Source organism: Bombina bombina, chromosome 9, assembly GCF_027579735.1.
Source record: "Bombina bombina isolate aBomBom1 chromosome 9, aBomBom1.pri, whole genome shotgun sequence".
Lineage (NCBI taxonomy): Eukaryota > Metazoa > Chordata > Amphibia > Anura > Bombinatoridae > Bombina > Bombina bombina.
Genome location: NC_069507.1, coordinates 164,847,537 through 164,863,884, shown reverse-complemented (window position 1 = coordinate 164,863,884; position 16,348 = coordinate 164,847,537). Strand labels below are relative to the sequence as shown.

Genomic DNA, 16,348 nt, shown 5'->3' with positions numbered 1-16,348 from the left:
CATATGATTCCGTTGAAGATTCTTCAGCAGCAGCCAGCGGGAGCCTGGAAAGTATATCTGCCACAACTGGAAGCGCTCATAGGCCCAAACTGCAGCCAGGCACTCAATTCTTTCTCAATTTGGGCGTATTTCGATTCTGCAGCCATCAGTGTATGGGAACAGTAGGCAATGGGCTGTAGTTTGTTCTCTTTCAGCTGCAAGAGGCAAGCCCCTAGCCCATAACTGCTCGCATCAGCACTAACCACAGTGTTTTTAAAAGGGTCGTAGAACCCCAACACTGGGGCAGACCCCAGAAGGGACTTGACCTGTATGAAAGCCTCTTCCTGTGGAGGTCCCCAGACCCAGACAACATCTTTCTTCAACAACTCAGTAATAGGGTGGAGTACTGTGGATTAATCTGGTAGGAACCTGCCCACATAATTCAGAAGGCCCAATATTTGTCTCAGCTCGTGTACATCAGAAGGACTTTTCATCTGTTCAATAGCAAGGACTTTATCAGGATCGTCTTGATGCCATCTCCATTGATGATATGCCCAAAATACCATAACTCAGATTTTCCAAAAAGGCATTTCTCTTTATTAAATTTTAGCCCGGACTCTCTAATGGTCTGCACAGCTCAATCGCTGATCATGTTCTTCCAGTGTAGACCCATACACTAAAATGTCATCCATAACGACTGCCATGCCCTCGTGGTCCCTTAAGAGGGAACTCATCTCTCTTTGAAAGATTTCAGGAGCAGAGGATATCCCAAAGGGGAGTCTGCAGAAGCAAAACCAACCTACCGGTGTAAAGAAGGTAGTCAGTTTGCGGCACTTTGGGTCTAGAGGTATCTGCCAGAAGCTGCTGGAAGCATCCAGTATAGGGAACAACTTCACCCCAGCCAGTTTTGGAGCTATGTCTTCAAGCTTCGGCAGCACATATCTCTCTCTTTTCAAAGCCTCATTCAGCCATTTCAAGTCTACGCAGATGCGTACCTTCCCGTTCTTCACAATGGGCATATTTTTCATACGCAGAAGTTCCTTCTCCACTTGAGGCATTAACGAGAATGGAATTCTTCGAGGAGTAGTAATGCTGTATGGGACTGCATCAACTTTAAGTGATATTCGGACTGGGTTACAATTTAGCAGGCCGAATTCACCAAACATGTCTTCCGTAATCTTATTTACTTTGGCGACAAGGCCCAAACCACAGACGGCTTTCCTGCTCAATAGGTTAACACACTGACCTCTAATTACATGTACCCAGATGGTGAATTTCCTCTGCTTGTACTCGCAGCTGGAAAGAAATTTCCCCACACAATCTATGCGGCCCCCAGGACTATGAACTTTCGTTGTAATTTTCACCAGCTGAGGCTGTCGAGGCAGTTTTATGAATACTGCAAGGGACTTTACAGTGATGTCTGTTCCTGTGTCAATCTTGGAGGAAACCTTGACTCCCATTACAGTAAGGGTAACCTGTCAATCTTCGTCTGAACTGGACCGTTTAACAACAGACCCTACAAAGGACACTTCTTGAGCCTCCTGGTCACTATCCACCTGCATCTTCTTAATGGACTCAGTTTTACACACCACTTCAAAATGGCCCATTCAGTTACGCTTTCTACACCTTTTATCTTTAGCGGGGCATATGCCATTCTGATCATGGGTTCGGTTACACCGCGTGCAGCAAGCCTGCTGCACCCATCCACTTCTGGACCTATCTGTTGCCCTTGGTCTACCGCTCACACTATGCCTTTCACCTGCAGCTCTTCTGAACTGCTGCACTTCATCCACAATACTTTCAGACCTCATGTCAGCACTTTGCTTTTTCACCAGTTCACTCTGGCAGGCCATCCTAATAGCACCATCTAACGTCAATTCAGCCTCCAACTGTAGCTTCAGTGAGACCTCAGCATCTGCAATTCCTATAACTATTCTGTCTCTGATTTGCTCTTCTTTAGCAACACGAAACTCACAGAATTCAGCTAATTCATACAGGTTGTGCACAAATGACTCCACTGATTCTCCCACACGCTGAGCGCGTTTATGGAAGCAGGCCCTCTCATGAATCACATTACGTTTGGGTACAAAGTGAGCACTGAGTTTGTTCATGACTATTTCAAAGTCAAACGTTTCCCCTTCTTGGAATGTAAAAGCATTAAACACCGGCTCCACATCTTTCCCCATAGAGTATAAAAGAGAATTAACTTGTTCTTCACCACTCTCCTTGTCCAGCTTGGAAGCAATCCTGAAGCGTTGAAACCGCTGACGCCATGTGGGCCAAGCTGCAGGCTGAGAGAAATCAAAAGGCTCAGGTGGGGTAAACTTCAACATCGTCATTAATTAGGAAACAGAAACGCAGGCAAGTACTTCTGACACCATGTCATGAGATGCAGGACACAGCATAGAAGGTACAGCGCTATTTTATTGCAGAGCATAGAAGTATACAGACTGCCCAACACATCAGTAACTGCGACATAGACTATAATGGCTATAAGCCACACCCCCATCTGGTGACATCACACTCCCACTCTCATCAAACATAGGAATGAAGCAAATTTGATAACAGAATTAAATTGGAAACTATTTTTAAAATGGTACGCTCTGTCTGAATCACAAAATAACATTTATGGGTTTCATATCCCTTTAATTTTGAGTTTTGCCCCTTGAAGCTCAATGTAATTATCACATACTGATTTCCACAACACTTTGTTTATTCTTATGTTTCTGAGCCAAGAAATCAGCTAGTACAGGACCACACTGGAGCCGGACTGGATGTTTTTACTATGCTCATCTAGTACAGGACAGACATAATTATATCCCTCATTCTCTCAGAATTCAAGGAAATATGATTCTTACTCAACAAAACAGTACATGCACCCTCTGTAAATCTCACATTTAAAAAAACTTTAGAGGTTGTATCTTTAAATGTTTACAGAACTCTTTTGGTTGGTGTTTAAAGGGATATGAAACCCACAGATTTTATTTTGTGATTGAGACAGACCATACCATTTTAGATACATTTCCAATTTATTTCGTTTATCAAATTTGCTTTATTCCCATGATATTCTGTGTCGAAGAAATACCTAGGTAGGCATTTGGAGCACTACATTGCAGGAAATAGTGCTGCCGTCTAGTGCTCTTGTTATCCTTGAAAAACTGCTGCAATATAAAGCTCCAGAAATGGGCCGGCTCCTAAGCATATGTCCCTGCTTTTTAACAAAAGATACCAATTGAATGGAGAAAATTTGATAATAGAAGTAAATTAGAAAGGTGTTAAAAATAACATGCTCTATCTGAGTCATGAACGAAAAATTTTGGGTTTTATATCCCTTTAACCCTTTCAGGTCCTTTGTCGGAATATATCTGACAAAGCGTTTCACCTCATGCGGTCAAACGCCGGATATATTCCGACATTTCCAATTTTGAATTTCACAGCTAAATAGCCCCATCTAGCAGTGACTTGCTTTTTAGCTGAGAAATTCAAAAGTGTGGCGTGAAAATTAAATAAGACCTGCCGGCTGCAGTTTTATTTAATTTATAGAACCGGAAAGGGTTAAGTGTCTTTGTAAATGTCTGAATTTTATAATTTAAATATTCTCCTTGAATAAAGTTTCTCTATTCCATTTTCATGATGTCGAAATACATACAGTGAAACAAAACCAAATTTCCACTATTAATCTTATATGATTTTTTTTTTAGGAATTTTATTGCTCTAACTGACCTGGGCAGGTTTGACAGCATGGTAATTCCACTGGAACATGAAGCTTATGATGCCCTAAAAAGGAGGTCAGGTAGGTGAATATTCACACAGAGAAGATGGTCTCAGATTTATTGTAAATGCCATACTCCTGTCAGATTTAAACAAAATAAATTCTTTCTGATTTGATTTTTTTTACATAAATTCTCTCTTCTTTCTGATTTGTTTTTTTTTCACATGTATAACAAAATAAGGACAGATGTTTGTGCCATTGACAAACCATATGTACATTGCCTTAATAAATCAAACAAAACTCAATGGGGCCTATCTATCAAGCTCCAAATGGAGCTTGATGCCAGCAGTTATGAAGCAGCGGTCACAAAGACTGCTGCTCCATAACCTGTCCGCCTGCTCTGAGCAGGCGGACAGACATCGCCGGAAATCAACCCGATCGAGTACGATCGGGTTGATTTACACATCCCTGCAGGCGGCCCATTGGCCGCGAGTCTGCAGGGGGCTGCGTTGCACCAGCAGCTCTTGTGAGCTGCTGGTGCAATGCTGAATACGGAGAGCGTATTCAGCGAGGTCTGTAGGACCTGATCCGCACTGTCGGATCAGGTCCGACAGACCTTTGATAAATAGAGGCCATTATGTCCTAATCCTATTCCATGCCCTTTCACTCCTCTATTAATTATTTCCAAGAATTGCTCTTTAAGTAAATTAACTATAATGCGATATCTCCCTAACATCCCACTATTGATGAGTAATCCTTAAATGCAAGGTAAGTCCTGCTGTCTATCTTCTGTTTATGTTTCTCTATTGGAGACACCTATACCCTGCATGAGGATTTCTAAACTCTTCCCAAGATGTCCTAAACATTCACAGATTATCAAAACCCTACCCCTGGGTCACCCAAAGTTCTTCTTACACTGACCCCCTTAGATTATCCAGTCCTTACACCCACTAGATTGGTATATTACATCCTCCAATTTCCAGATCCTGGAAAAAGGCATAAAATATTGGTGGCATGTAATCCCATATTCTGAAACCGAGGGCGAGTACATTGCATGAAATCTCACATACAGGTGTCAGCTATACAACATATAATTCTACATGCAGAGTTACACAGTTACTCTTGTGTGCGCAGACCCGGCAGGAGTACACTAATTCTTCATGTGCACTAACCCAACTTGAGTTATATTAAGGGGAGTTATGTATTTATTAAGTATAAAATATTGAAAAATATTAATAATTAATGTAAATAATTATTATTGATGTACTAAAATATTCTACAAAATCCATAAAATATATATTTGTATATTTTACAGGAACTATAATAATTATTATTATTTCTCCAACATTGGTGTGTCCGGTCCACGGTTTCATCCTTACTTGTGGGATATTCTCTTCCCCTACAGGAAATGGCAAGGAGAGCACACAGCAAGAGCTGTCCATACAGCCCCCCCTCTGGCTCCGCCCCCCAGTCATTCTCCTTGCCGCTCTGAACAAGTAGCATCTCCACGGGGATGGTGAGGAGTTTGTGGTGTTAGTTGTAGTTTTTTATTTCTTCTATCAAGAGTTTGTTATTTTAAAATAGTGCCGGTTTGTACTATTTACTCTACAACAGAAAATGAAGAAGATTTCTGTTAAAAGAGGAGTATGATTTTAGCAGCAGTAACTAAAATCAATTGCTGTTCCCACGCAGGACTGTTGAGCCCAGAGAACTTCAGTTGGGGGGAACAGTTTGCAGACTTATCTGCTTCAGGTACGATTAGTCATATTTCTAACAAGACATGTTAATGCTAGAAGACTGTCAGTTTTTCCCTTAGGGGATCGGTAAGCCATTTTCTTAGATTCATAACAGATTAAGGCTTATAAATGGGCTCTATACTGGTTGACACTATTGTGGGCTAAATCGATTGGTTTATATCAGATTTATTGGACACTTAGAGTGTTTTTTGTGTTATAAAAGCACTTTTGGGAACGTTTTTTTCGCCTGGCATCTAGTTAGACTACTACTTCAGTCAGAAAGGCCCCTTCACTCTGGTAATGCAGATGAAGGAGGCCCGGTTTTCGCGCCTCAATTGCGCAGTTTATTTCCTTGGCAGTGCATGCAGCTTCATTTGAGGGTCCTGTGGGTAAAGAAACCGGATTTAGGAAGGTTTATTTCAGTGCTGAATCACTTTAAGGGAAGGTAAAAAGCCGCAGCAAGGCTGTGGCAGTGATTGTTGTGTGATAAAATTGTTTATTTGAACAAATGGCTCCGTTTTGCTAATTTTAAGGGTTAAAGTCTTGAAACTTGGTGTGCAATACTTTCAAGGCACTAGGACTCTGGGGTGCAATTTTTGTAAAAATCGGACATTGCCTTCATAGTTTTTCAAACTTTCAGAAATAAAGTGTGCTTGTTTATTATTTAAAGAGACAGTAACGCTTTTCTTTAAAAACGTTTTTATTGCATTATTAGCCTGCCATATTCTGTCTAACATGTCTGTACCTTCTGATAGCTTATGCTCTGTATGTGTGGAAGCCAAGGTGGTTCCCCCTATTAATGTTTTGTGCAAATTGTGTCATAGCGTCCAAACAAAGTAAGGACAGTACTGTCACATTTAATAAGATTGCCCAGGATGATTCTTCATGTGAAGGTAGTGGGGATAGTTTTATCATCCTCTCCTTCTGTGTCAACACCAGTTTTGCCCGCGCAGGCGATACCTAGTACATCTAGCGCGCCAATGCTGGTTACTATGCAGCAATTAACTGCCGTGATGGATAATTCTATAGCAAATCTATTATCTAAACTGCCATCCTATTCTAGAAAGCGTGATTGCTCAGTTTTTAAATACAGAAGATGAGCAGGTTAGCGCTGAGGACAATTTATCAGTTGTTCCCTCACATCAATCTGAGTATAGCAGTGAGGGAGGGCCTGTCTGAAGGGGAAGTTTCTGATTCAGGAAAAGTTTCTCAGCAGGCAGACACTGATATAGTGATTTTTAAATTTAAGTTAGAACACCTCCGCGCCCTGCTTAAGGAGGTCCTAACTACTCTAGATGATTGTGATTCTCTGGCAATTCCAGAGAAATTGTGCAAGATGGACAAATTCTTAGAGGTTCCAGTGCACGCTGATGCCTTTCCGATACCCAAGCGGGTGGCGGACATAGTGACTAAGGAGTGGGAAAAGCCAGGTATACCTTTTGTTCCACCTCCTATATTCAAGAAAATGTTCCCCATTGTCGACCCCAGAAAGGACACATGGCAAACGGTTCCTAAGGTTGAGGGGGCGGTTTCAATGTTAGCTAAGCGCACAACTATTCCTATTGAGGACAGTTGCGCTTTCAAAGATCCTATGGATAAACGATTAGAAGGACTGTTAAAAAAGAATTTATTTAGCAGGGCTTCCTTCTTCAACCAATCTCGTGCATTATTCCTGTCACTACCGCAGCGTATTTGGGTTCGAGGAACTGGAAAATTCGCTTCAAAGGGAGACTCCATATGATGAAGTCATGGACAGAATTCACGCACTTAAGTTGGCTAATTCATTTATTTTGGATGCCGCTTTTCAATTGCTAAGTTAGCGGCGAAAAATTCAGGGTTTGATATAGTGGCGCGCAGAGCGCTTTGGCTAAAATCCTGGTCGGCGAATGTGTCGTCCAAGAATAAATTGCTTAATATTCCTTTCAAGGGTAAGACCCTATTCAGGCCGGAATTGAAAGAGATTATTTCAGACATTACTGGTGGAAAGGGACATGCCCTCCCACAAGATAGGCCTTTCAAGGCTAAGAACAAATCTAATTTTCGTTCCTTTCGCAATTTCAGGAACGGACCAATTCCTAACTCTGCGACCTCCAGACAAGAAGGCAACTCTTCCCAACCATTGCAAGGTTGGAACTAGGGTAAACAGGCCAAAAAGCCTGCTGCTGCTACCAAGACAGCATGAAGGGGTAGCCCCGATCCGGGACCGGATCTAGTAGGGGGCAGACTCTCTCTCTTTGCTCAGGCTTGGGCAAGAGATGTTCCGGATCCCTGGACACTAGAATAGTCTCTCAGGGATATCTTCTAGAATTCAAGGAACTTCCTCAAAAGGGAAGGTTCAACATGTCTCGCTTATCTTCAGACCAGATGAAGAGACAGGCATTCTTACACTGCGTAGGAGACATAGTAAAGATGGGAGTGATACACCCAGTTCCAATAACGGAACAAGGACGATTTTTCCAACAATCCAGGAGGGTCAATACATGACTTCCGTGGATTTAAAGGATGCGTACCTGCATATTCCTATCCACAAAGATCTCCATTAGTTCTTGAGGTTCGCCCTCCTGGAAAGACAGTTCGTGGCTCTTCCATTCGGTTTAACCACTGCTCCCCAGAATTTTCACAAAGGTGCTAGGGTCCCTTCTAGCGGTATTAAGACCGAGGGGCATTGCTATAGCACCTTATCTAGACGACATTCTAACCCAAGCGTCGTCTTTTTCCAAAGCAAAGGCCCATACAAGACATTGTTCTAGCCTTTCTCAGATCTCACGGGTGGAAGGTGAACGTAGAAAAGAGTTCCCTGTTCCCGTCAACAAGAGTTCCTTTTCTGGGAACAATAATAGATTCTATGGAAATGAAGATCTTCCTGACAGAGGTCAGAAAATCAAAACTTCTGAGCGCTTGTCAAGTTCTTCACTCTATTCTGCAGCCTTCCATAGCTCAGTGCATGGAAGTAATAGGATTAATGGTCGCAGCGATGGACATAGTTCCTTTTGCTCGAATTCATCTAAGACCATTACAACTGTGCATGCTCAAACAGTGGAATGGGGATTATGCAGACTTGTCTCCCCAGATTCAAGTAGACCAGGTAATCAGGGATTCTCTCCGCTGGTGGTTGTCTCAGGATCACCTGTTTCAGGGAATGAGTTTCCGCAGACCAGAGTGGGTCATCGTCACGACCGACGCCAGTCTCTTAGGCTGGGGCGCGGTCTGGGACTCTCTGAAAGCTCAAGGTCTATGGTCTCGAGAAGAGTCTTTTCTTCCCGATAAACATTTTAGAACTGAGAGCGATATTCAATGCGCTCCTGGTTTGGCCTTACCTGGCAAAGGTCAAATTCATATGGTTCCAGTCGGCCAACATGACGACTGTAGCGTACATCAATCATCAGGGGGGAACAAAGAGTTCCTTGGGGATGAGAGAGGTATCCAAGATCATCAAATGGGCCGAGGATCACTCCTGCCATCTATCTGCAATTCACATCCCAGGAGTAGACAACTGGGAGGCGGATTATTTGAGTCGTCAGACTTTCCATCCGGGGGAGTGGGCACTCCACCCGGAGGTCTTTGCCCAGTTAACTCAACTATGGGGCATTCCAGATATGGATCTGATGGCGTCTCGTCAGAACTCCAAGGTTCCTCGATACGGGTCCAGATCCAGGGATCCCAAGGCGACACTAGTGGATGCATTGGTGGCGCCTTGGTCGTTCAATCTAGCTTATGTGGTTCCACCGTTCCCTCTCCTTCCCAGGCTTGTAGCCAGGATCAAACAGGAGAAGGCCTTGGTGATTCTGATAGCTCCTGCGTGGCCACGCAGGACTTGGTATGCAGACCTGGTGAATATGTCATCAGCTCCACCATGGAAGCTACCTTTGAGACAGGATCTTCTAGTACAAGGTCCATTCGAACATCCAAATCTAGTCTCTCTGCAACTGACTGCTTGGAAATTGAACGCTTGATTCTATCTAAGCGTGGGTTTTCAGATTCGGTTATAGATACTCTGATTCAGGCCAGGAAGCCTGTGACTAGGAAAATTTACCATAAGATATGGAAAAAATATATCTGTTGGTGCGACTCCAAGGGATACTCTTGGAGTAAAATTAAAATTCTGAGGATACTTTCCTTTCTCCAAGAGGGTTTGGATAAAGGTTTGTCAGCTAGTTCTCTAAAAGGACAGATATCTGCTCTGTCTATTTTGTTGCACAAACGTCTGGCAGCCATGCCAGATGTACAGGTGTTTGTACAGGCTTTAGTCAGAATCAAGCCTGTCTACAGACCTTTGACTCCTCCATGGAGTCTAAATTTAGTTTTTTTCAGTTCTTCAAGGGGTTCCGTTTGAACCCTTACATTCCATAGATATTAAGTTACTATCTTGGAAAGTTCTGTTTTTGGTTGCTTTTTCTTCTGCTAGAAGAGTTTCTGAATTGTCTGCTTTGCAGTGTGTTCACCCTATCTGGTATTCCATACAGATAAGGTAGTTTTACGTACAAAGCCTGGTTTTCTTCCAAAAGTTGGTTTCCAACAGCAATATTAACCAGGAAATAGTGGTTCCTTCTCTGTGTCCGAATCCAGTTTCGAAGAAGGAACGTTTGTTACATAATTTAGATGTAGTTCGTGCTTTGAAATTCTATTTAGAAGCAAAGAAGGGTTTCAGACAGACATCTTCTTTGTTTGTCGTCTATTCTGGTAAGAGGAGAGGACAGAAAGCTACTGCTACCTCTTTTTCCTTTTGGCTGAAAAGCATCATCCGATTGGCTTTTGAGACTGCCGGACGGCAGCCTCCTGAACAATTTACAGCCCATTCTACTAGAGCTGTGGCTTCCACATGGGCCTTCAAGAACGAGGCTTCTGTTGATCAGATCTGTAGGGCAACGACTTGGTCTTCCCTGAATACTTTGCCAAATTTTACAAATTCGATACTTATGCTTCTTCGGAGGCTATTTTTGGGAGAAAGGTTTTGCAAGCCGTGGTGCCTTCTGTTTAGGTAACCTGATTTGCTCCCTCCCTTCATCCGTGTCCTAAAGCTTTGGTATTGGTTCCCACAAGTAAGGATGAAACCGTGGACCGGACACACCAATGTTGGAGAAAACAGAATTTATGTTTACCTGATAAATTTCTTTCTCCAACGGTGTGTCCGGTCCACGGCCCGCCCTGGTTTTTTAGTCAGGTTTGAAAAATGTCTTTCTTTCTTTATACACTACAGTCACCACGGCACCCTATAGTTTCTCCTTTTTCTCCTAACCGTCGGTCGAATGACTGGGGGGCGGAGCCAGAGGGGGGCTGTATGGACAGCTCTTGCTGTGTGCTCTCCTTGCCATTTCCTGTAGGGGAAGAGAATATCCCACAAGTAAGGATGAAACCGTGGACCGGACACACCGTTGGAGAAAGAAATTTATCAGGTAAACATAAATTCAGTTTTTTCAATATTTTATATTCAATATTTACATAACGCGCTTTAAGATAACTAATTCTTCATGTGCGCAAACCCGACTCCATATTAGACCTTACAGTGCGCAACCAGAAGCGTGTTACGCATATTTTATATTCCAATGTTCTCTACATAGATAAAAATGTTCTTTATATTTTTAAATATATATATATGTGTGTGTGTGTAAGAAATTTGCTAGGGAACAAGTGACAAAATCAAGTAATTCACAAAATGATAAATAAAAAAGATGTTATATTGAATACAGAAATTAAAACACTTTTCCTTGAGTTGTGTAGAAGGAAAAATTATATATAAACAGTACAAAAGTGCAAAACAATACATACACCTATACCTGATAAATAATCCAATTACTATGATAAATTGCTTCTCTAACAGTCCTTATTAATACTATTATTAAACCAACATATTTTAAAGTCTCACTCTCTTATGGGCCAGTGTTTCCAGACTACCTGCTTATGGGTGTGTGATCTTTAGGGACTGCTTCAGAAGTGATCTCTGGTCTAAGGTTCATTAAGGATCTTCAGACTGCTGGGCTCCCAAAGTTCCACTCTGGATTGTTCAAAACTGCAGCCTTCTCCAAAGTTCCAGTCATGGCAGGCCCCAGAACCTCAGCTCCAACTCTCAGCAGTCTATAAACAACTAGTTCCAACTGTCGGCATTTATCATTGTACAAGCATTTCTAGTGAAATGCTTGTGCAATTCCCCCCACCCACTCACCGAAAAGGTGACGGAGAATTTAAAGGGACACTGAACCCATTTTTTTTCTTTTGTGCTTCAGATAGAGCATGAAATTTTAAGCAACTTTCTATTTTACTCCAATTATCAAATGTTATTTATTCTCTTGGTATCTTTATTTGAAATGCAAGAATGTAAGTTTAGATGCCGGCCCATTTTTGGTGAACAACCTGGGTTGACCTTGCTGATTGGTGGATAAAGTCATCCACCAATAAAAAAAGTGCGGTCCAGAGTTCTCAACCAAAAAAAATAGCTTAGATGCCTTCTTTTTCAAATAAAGATAGCAAGAGAATGAAGAAAAATTGATAATAGGAGTAAATTAGAAAGTTGCCTAAAACTGCATGCTCTATCTGAATCATGGGAAAAAATTGGGTTCAGTGTCCCTTTAAGGAGTATCGGTCTTATGACCGCTGCTTCTTAACTTACTTTTCAAGCAAGCCCCTGTTGTTTGGCTTCCTTTCTGGCATATAAATACATAAAATATATACATGATCAAAATCTATGTGAATATGGAATATTCCAGTGTTATACAAATAAATAACAATAATATTTTATACATACTAAACCATTTCTTCCAGTCCCTCATAGAGGGCAAATTACTTTAAAAGGAAAGAGTCCTCTCAATTGAAGAATTATGGAATGGTTTACATGTGTAAGTTTAAGAATTGAAGATGATATTGTTTACTTAGGCAAAATTTAGTTGACAAACAGTAATATTTAAGCTTTAGGGCACTGAGAGGCGAAACTTAGATTATGAAAGCACTCACAGTAAAAACAATATATTAATTTATAACCCCTTAGCCACCCATTGTACGCAAATTCACACCACCCCAAACTTACTGTAGCTTTGTACCCAACAACTATGCTTCTGTGCACTCCCGCTTACCACATCACAGCACCACTGTTGCAACTTCCACCACAATGTCTTCCCACTACCCACAACAGGGTGAGGCTATCCCATGGTTTACACAATGCCTCATGATATTGTATGGCAAATCCATATGTAGTGCACACATGAGAAGACTTTATTATGCATAATGTGTGGTAAATCCGTGCGCATTGTGTGGCTGGTTTAATTATATTGGGGTGATAAAGCAAATAACTTTATTGAGAAGTATAGAGGGTGAGTGTGATAAACCGGGGATTTTCTGTAGCTTCAGGAAATTTGTAGACCCACTACATGTAAATCCTGTAGCATGATCTAGGCCGAATCACTAATGTTGTAGATATTCACTTGTGTCTCAATGTCACCATATCACTTCCAAGTCTTGTCTTCTAGAATAAACATACACAGACAATCAAAACAGCCCCAATAGGAACCCACTGTAACTATTTTAAAAATTAAACAATGGCCCCAAGACTCAACTAATATTACTCTGTTCCCTCAATCCTAAACATTTAAATAAAAAAATAAAGCAAAAATCTTACAATACATATTTATAAAATTATTTGGATTTTGTCTCACTTGACTGTATTTAATAAATTTAGAGGCTTCTCCTTAAAAACAAAAACAAACAAAAAAAATATAAAAACTAAGGTCCTTTAATTTAATTTGAGAAAAAAAATCCTGCAATAAACTTGAAATATTAATTGGAGGATCTTCTCACGCATCCATTTTTTTTTCCAATTCCAGTTCCTCTGAAAAACACAAAACTTAAAAGTTGTTATTTACTTGATACATCTTAAAAGAAGTTGATTAGTGATTTTGACTCTCTTGCACTTGGCACGCATTGTTTTCTAATATCCCCTTTTAATTTGGACATCTCAGTTTTAAGAGAGTCAAGAATCCACAGAATATATGTATATGCATTTGTGATTGGATGATGGCTGTCACATGATGCAGTGGAAGTGGAAATAGACATAACTGAAATTTGTCAGAAAAAAATCTACTACTCATTTTAAGTTCAGACTAAGAGGCCCATTTATCAAGCTCTATATAGAGCTTGTGGGCCATGTTGACTCGCCAGAAACAGCAGTTATGAAGCAGCGGTCTAAAGACATTGATTGACACCCCCTGCTGGCGGCCGATTGTCCGCGAGTCTGCAGGGGGCGGAATTGCACCAGCAGCTCTTGTGAGCTGCTGGTGCAATGCTGAATTCAGAGAGCGTATTGCTCTCCGCATTCAGCGAGGTCTTGCAGACCTGATCCGCACTGTCGGGGTAGATTTCACAAACAGCGGATGTTGCTTTCTATGCCCATTGTTTATGGCTTGCCGGAAACGTACGTTAAGAAGCAGCGCTGCTCCTTAACTTGTCTGTTACCTCTTAGGTGGCGGAGTGCAATCTTACCGATCCGAATGAAAGTGACCCTGTTTTTAAGAATAATTTTTAAAAAACGGGCACTTTCTCATTAAACTTTACATTCACTTTAAAATAAGTCTATTGTAAATTTTGAGAAAACTTCTTCTGCATACAGCTGTCGAGACAAATCAGTGAGACAAGCTTTTTTAAAAAGCTTAGAAAATTTCACAAGACTGGCAAGAGAGCTTCAGACATACCCTGGGAACTCCCCTGTTCAGATCAGGGAACTGCCCTCTCCCTCTCACTTTCTGAAAGTGTCAGTTTAAGTTTGCAATGCAGCAAATTCAAGGTGCAATGTCATTTGTATATACAAACAGAAATATGCAAAGTATGATCCTAATTTGTTAAAGTAACACAGAAGTGTAAAAAAAACTCTCATATTACACAGTGCTGTATTGCACTGGGCTTGTCTCTCCTTTATATATATAAATGAGAGCCATCTCGCAGTGCTGGAGAGTTCCACCCTTTTTCTTTTGAATATTCAGTGAGTTCAGCCCCTGTAAAGTCTGAAATGCAATTTCTCTCCAAGCTGGAGAAGCTTTGAATATCAGGACCTATGTGCACTTCTAATGCTAATTATCTTGTTATCATGCATTGGTTGATTATGTAAATATACTTTATTTACTGGCCCTTTAAATACACCAATTTTCATATAACAGCATGTCTAGTATAAAGAAGAGTATGCACAAATACTGATCTAAAAATCCAGTATAAAACCTTTTTCAAAAACTTACTTAGATGCTCCAAGTTTAGCACTGTTGATAAGATTATCAGGAACGCCCAGCTAAATGGGCTAATAGCAGACACTCCCCCCTTCCCTGCATATGAAAAGACAAATTATACAAAAAGAAGTCAACAGTAGACTGGAAAAGCGTGTCTACTATAGATTGTTACAAAAACACTCCCAGATGGGTTATATAAATGGATCATCTACAAAACTTTTTTGCAAAGAAACATTTGGTGTATAATGGCCCTTTAAGGAATTGAATTTCTGTTAGAGGGAGGGTTTCTGTTTATATTACAGTCATCAAAATTATTCAGCCCCTATTGTAATCAGATTTATTGTCAGAATTTACAGACTTTTAGCTGTTTGCAATGAACAAATCAAACAAAAGCAATTGAAATAGTGCAACACAATGAATGCTTCAAGTGGTTTCCCCAAATTCAACTGAAAATGCAACTTTTAATGAATTCTGCAGTCTCAAAATTATTCAACCCCTTCATGGTAAGCATCTTTAGTACTTTGTAGAGCACACTTTTGCAATTATGACCTGCTGCAAAGAGATGTATAGCCAGACACCAGCTTCTAGCAGCATTCCTGAGGAATCTTAGTCCATTCCTCATGAGCAATGGCCTCCAGTTCAGTAATATTCTTGGGTTTGCGTGCTGCAACCTCCTTCTTCAAATCCCACCAGAGATTTTCTATGGGGTTCAAGTCAGGTGAATGTGATGGCCACTGTATAATCTTCCAGGACTTCTTCTGCAACCAAGCCTTGGTGGAATTTGAGGTATGATTGGGAGCATTGTCCTGTTAGAAGGTCCCATGATGCCCAAGCTTCAGCTTCCTCACTGTGTGACATTTTCTCCTAGGATTTCCTAATACTTCAATGAATCCATCTTGACTTCCACACTCTGCAGGTTTCCCGTGCCAGAGGATGCAAAGCAGCCCCAGAGCATCACCTTGCCACTACCTTGCTTAACAGTAGACAGAGTGTTCTTCTCAGCATATGCTTCATTCTTCTTCCTCCAGACAAATGGCTGATTCATCAGGCTGAAAAGTTCCAGTTTTGTTTCATCGTTCCACAGAATAGAATCCCAAAACTTCTGTGGCTCATTCATATGATTTTGAGCATATTGGAGCTGACTTTTCTTGTGCTTCTAGGTCAGTAGTAGTGTACGTCTTGGAGTTCTGGCATGGATACCTTCTGCGCCTTACTGTGCAAACTGAAACCTCAGTGCCTGTTGCCACCAAGTCTTGCTGCAGGTCTTTTGCAGTCACTCAAGGGTTTTTCTCAACATGCCTTCTCAGAAATCTGGTTGCAGTTGTTGATAGCTTCCTGTTTCTGCCCCGCCCAGGTAGTGTAACCGCTGTTCCTTTAACTTTGAACTTGCGAAATATGCTTCCAACTGTGTCTCTAGGAACATTCAGTGCCTTTGCTATCTTTTTGTATCCTGTTCCTTGTTTGTGAAGGGCAAAGTGACACTCAACAAACTCCTTTCCAGCTCAGGTATTTTTTATGTGTTCTAGCTCAAGCACACCTGGTGCAACTAATGAGGCCCTTGATTAGTTGCATCAGGTGTGCTTGAGACAACGCCTGTTTTGCATATTTGTGCTGATGTGAGGCATTCTTTTCAGGGGGTTGAATCATTTTGAGACTGCAGAATTAATTAAAATAAACATATACTTTATGCAGTGTCTTAAAATAGCAGAATCAAAGTTGAT

At 41.2% G+C, this 16,348-nt stretch overlaps 1 protein-coding gene across 1 annotated transcript in view; it reads left to right on the top strand.

Moving 5' to 3' along the window:
- Positions 1-16,348, top strand: part of PDZD7 (PDZ domain containing 7) — a 192,844-nt gene that overhangs the window by 151,239 nt on the left and 25,257 nt on the right. The window contains exon 12 of the mRNA XM_053692951.1: positions 3,681-3,772. Coding sequence (XP_053548926.1) covers positions 3,681-3,772 — 92 coding nt within the window. The remainder of the gene's footprint in view (positions 1-3,680; positions 3,773-16,348) is intronic.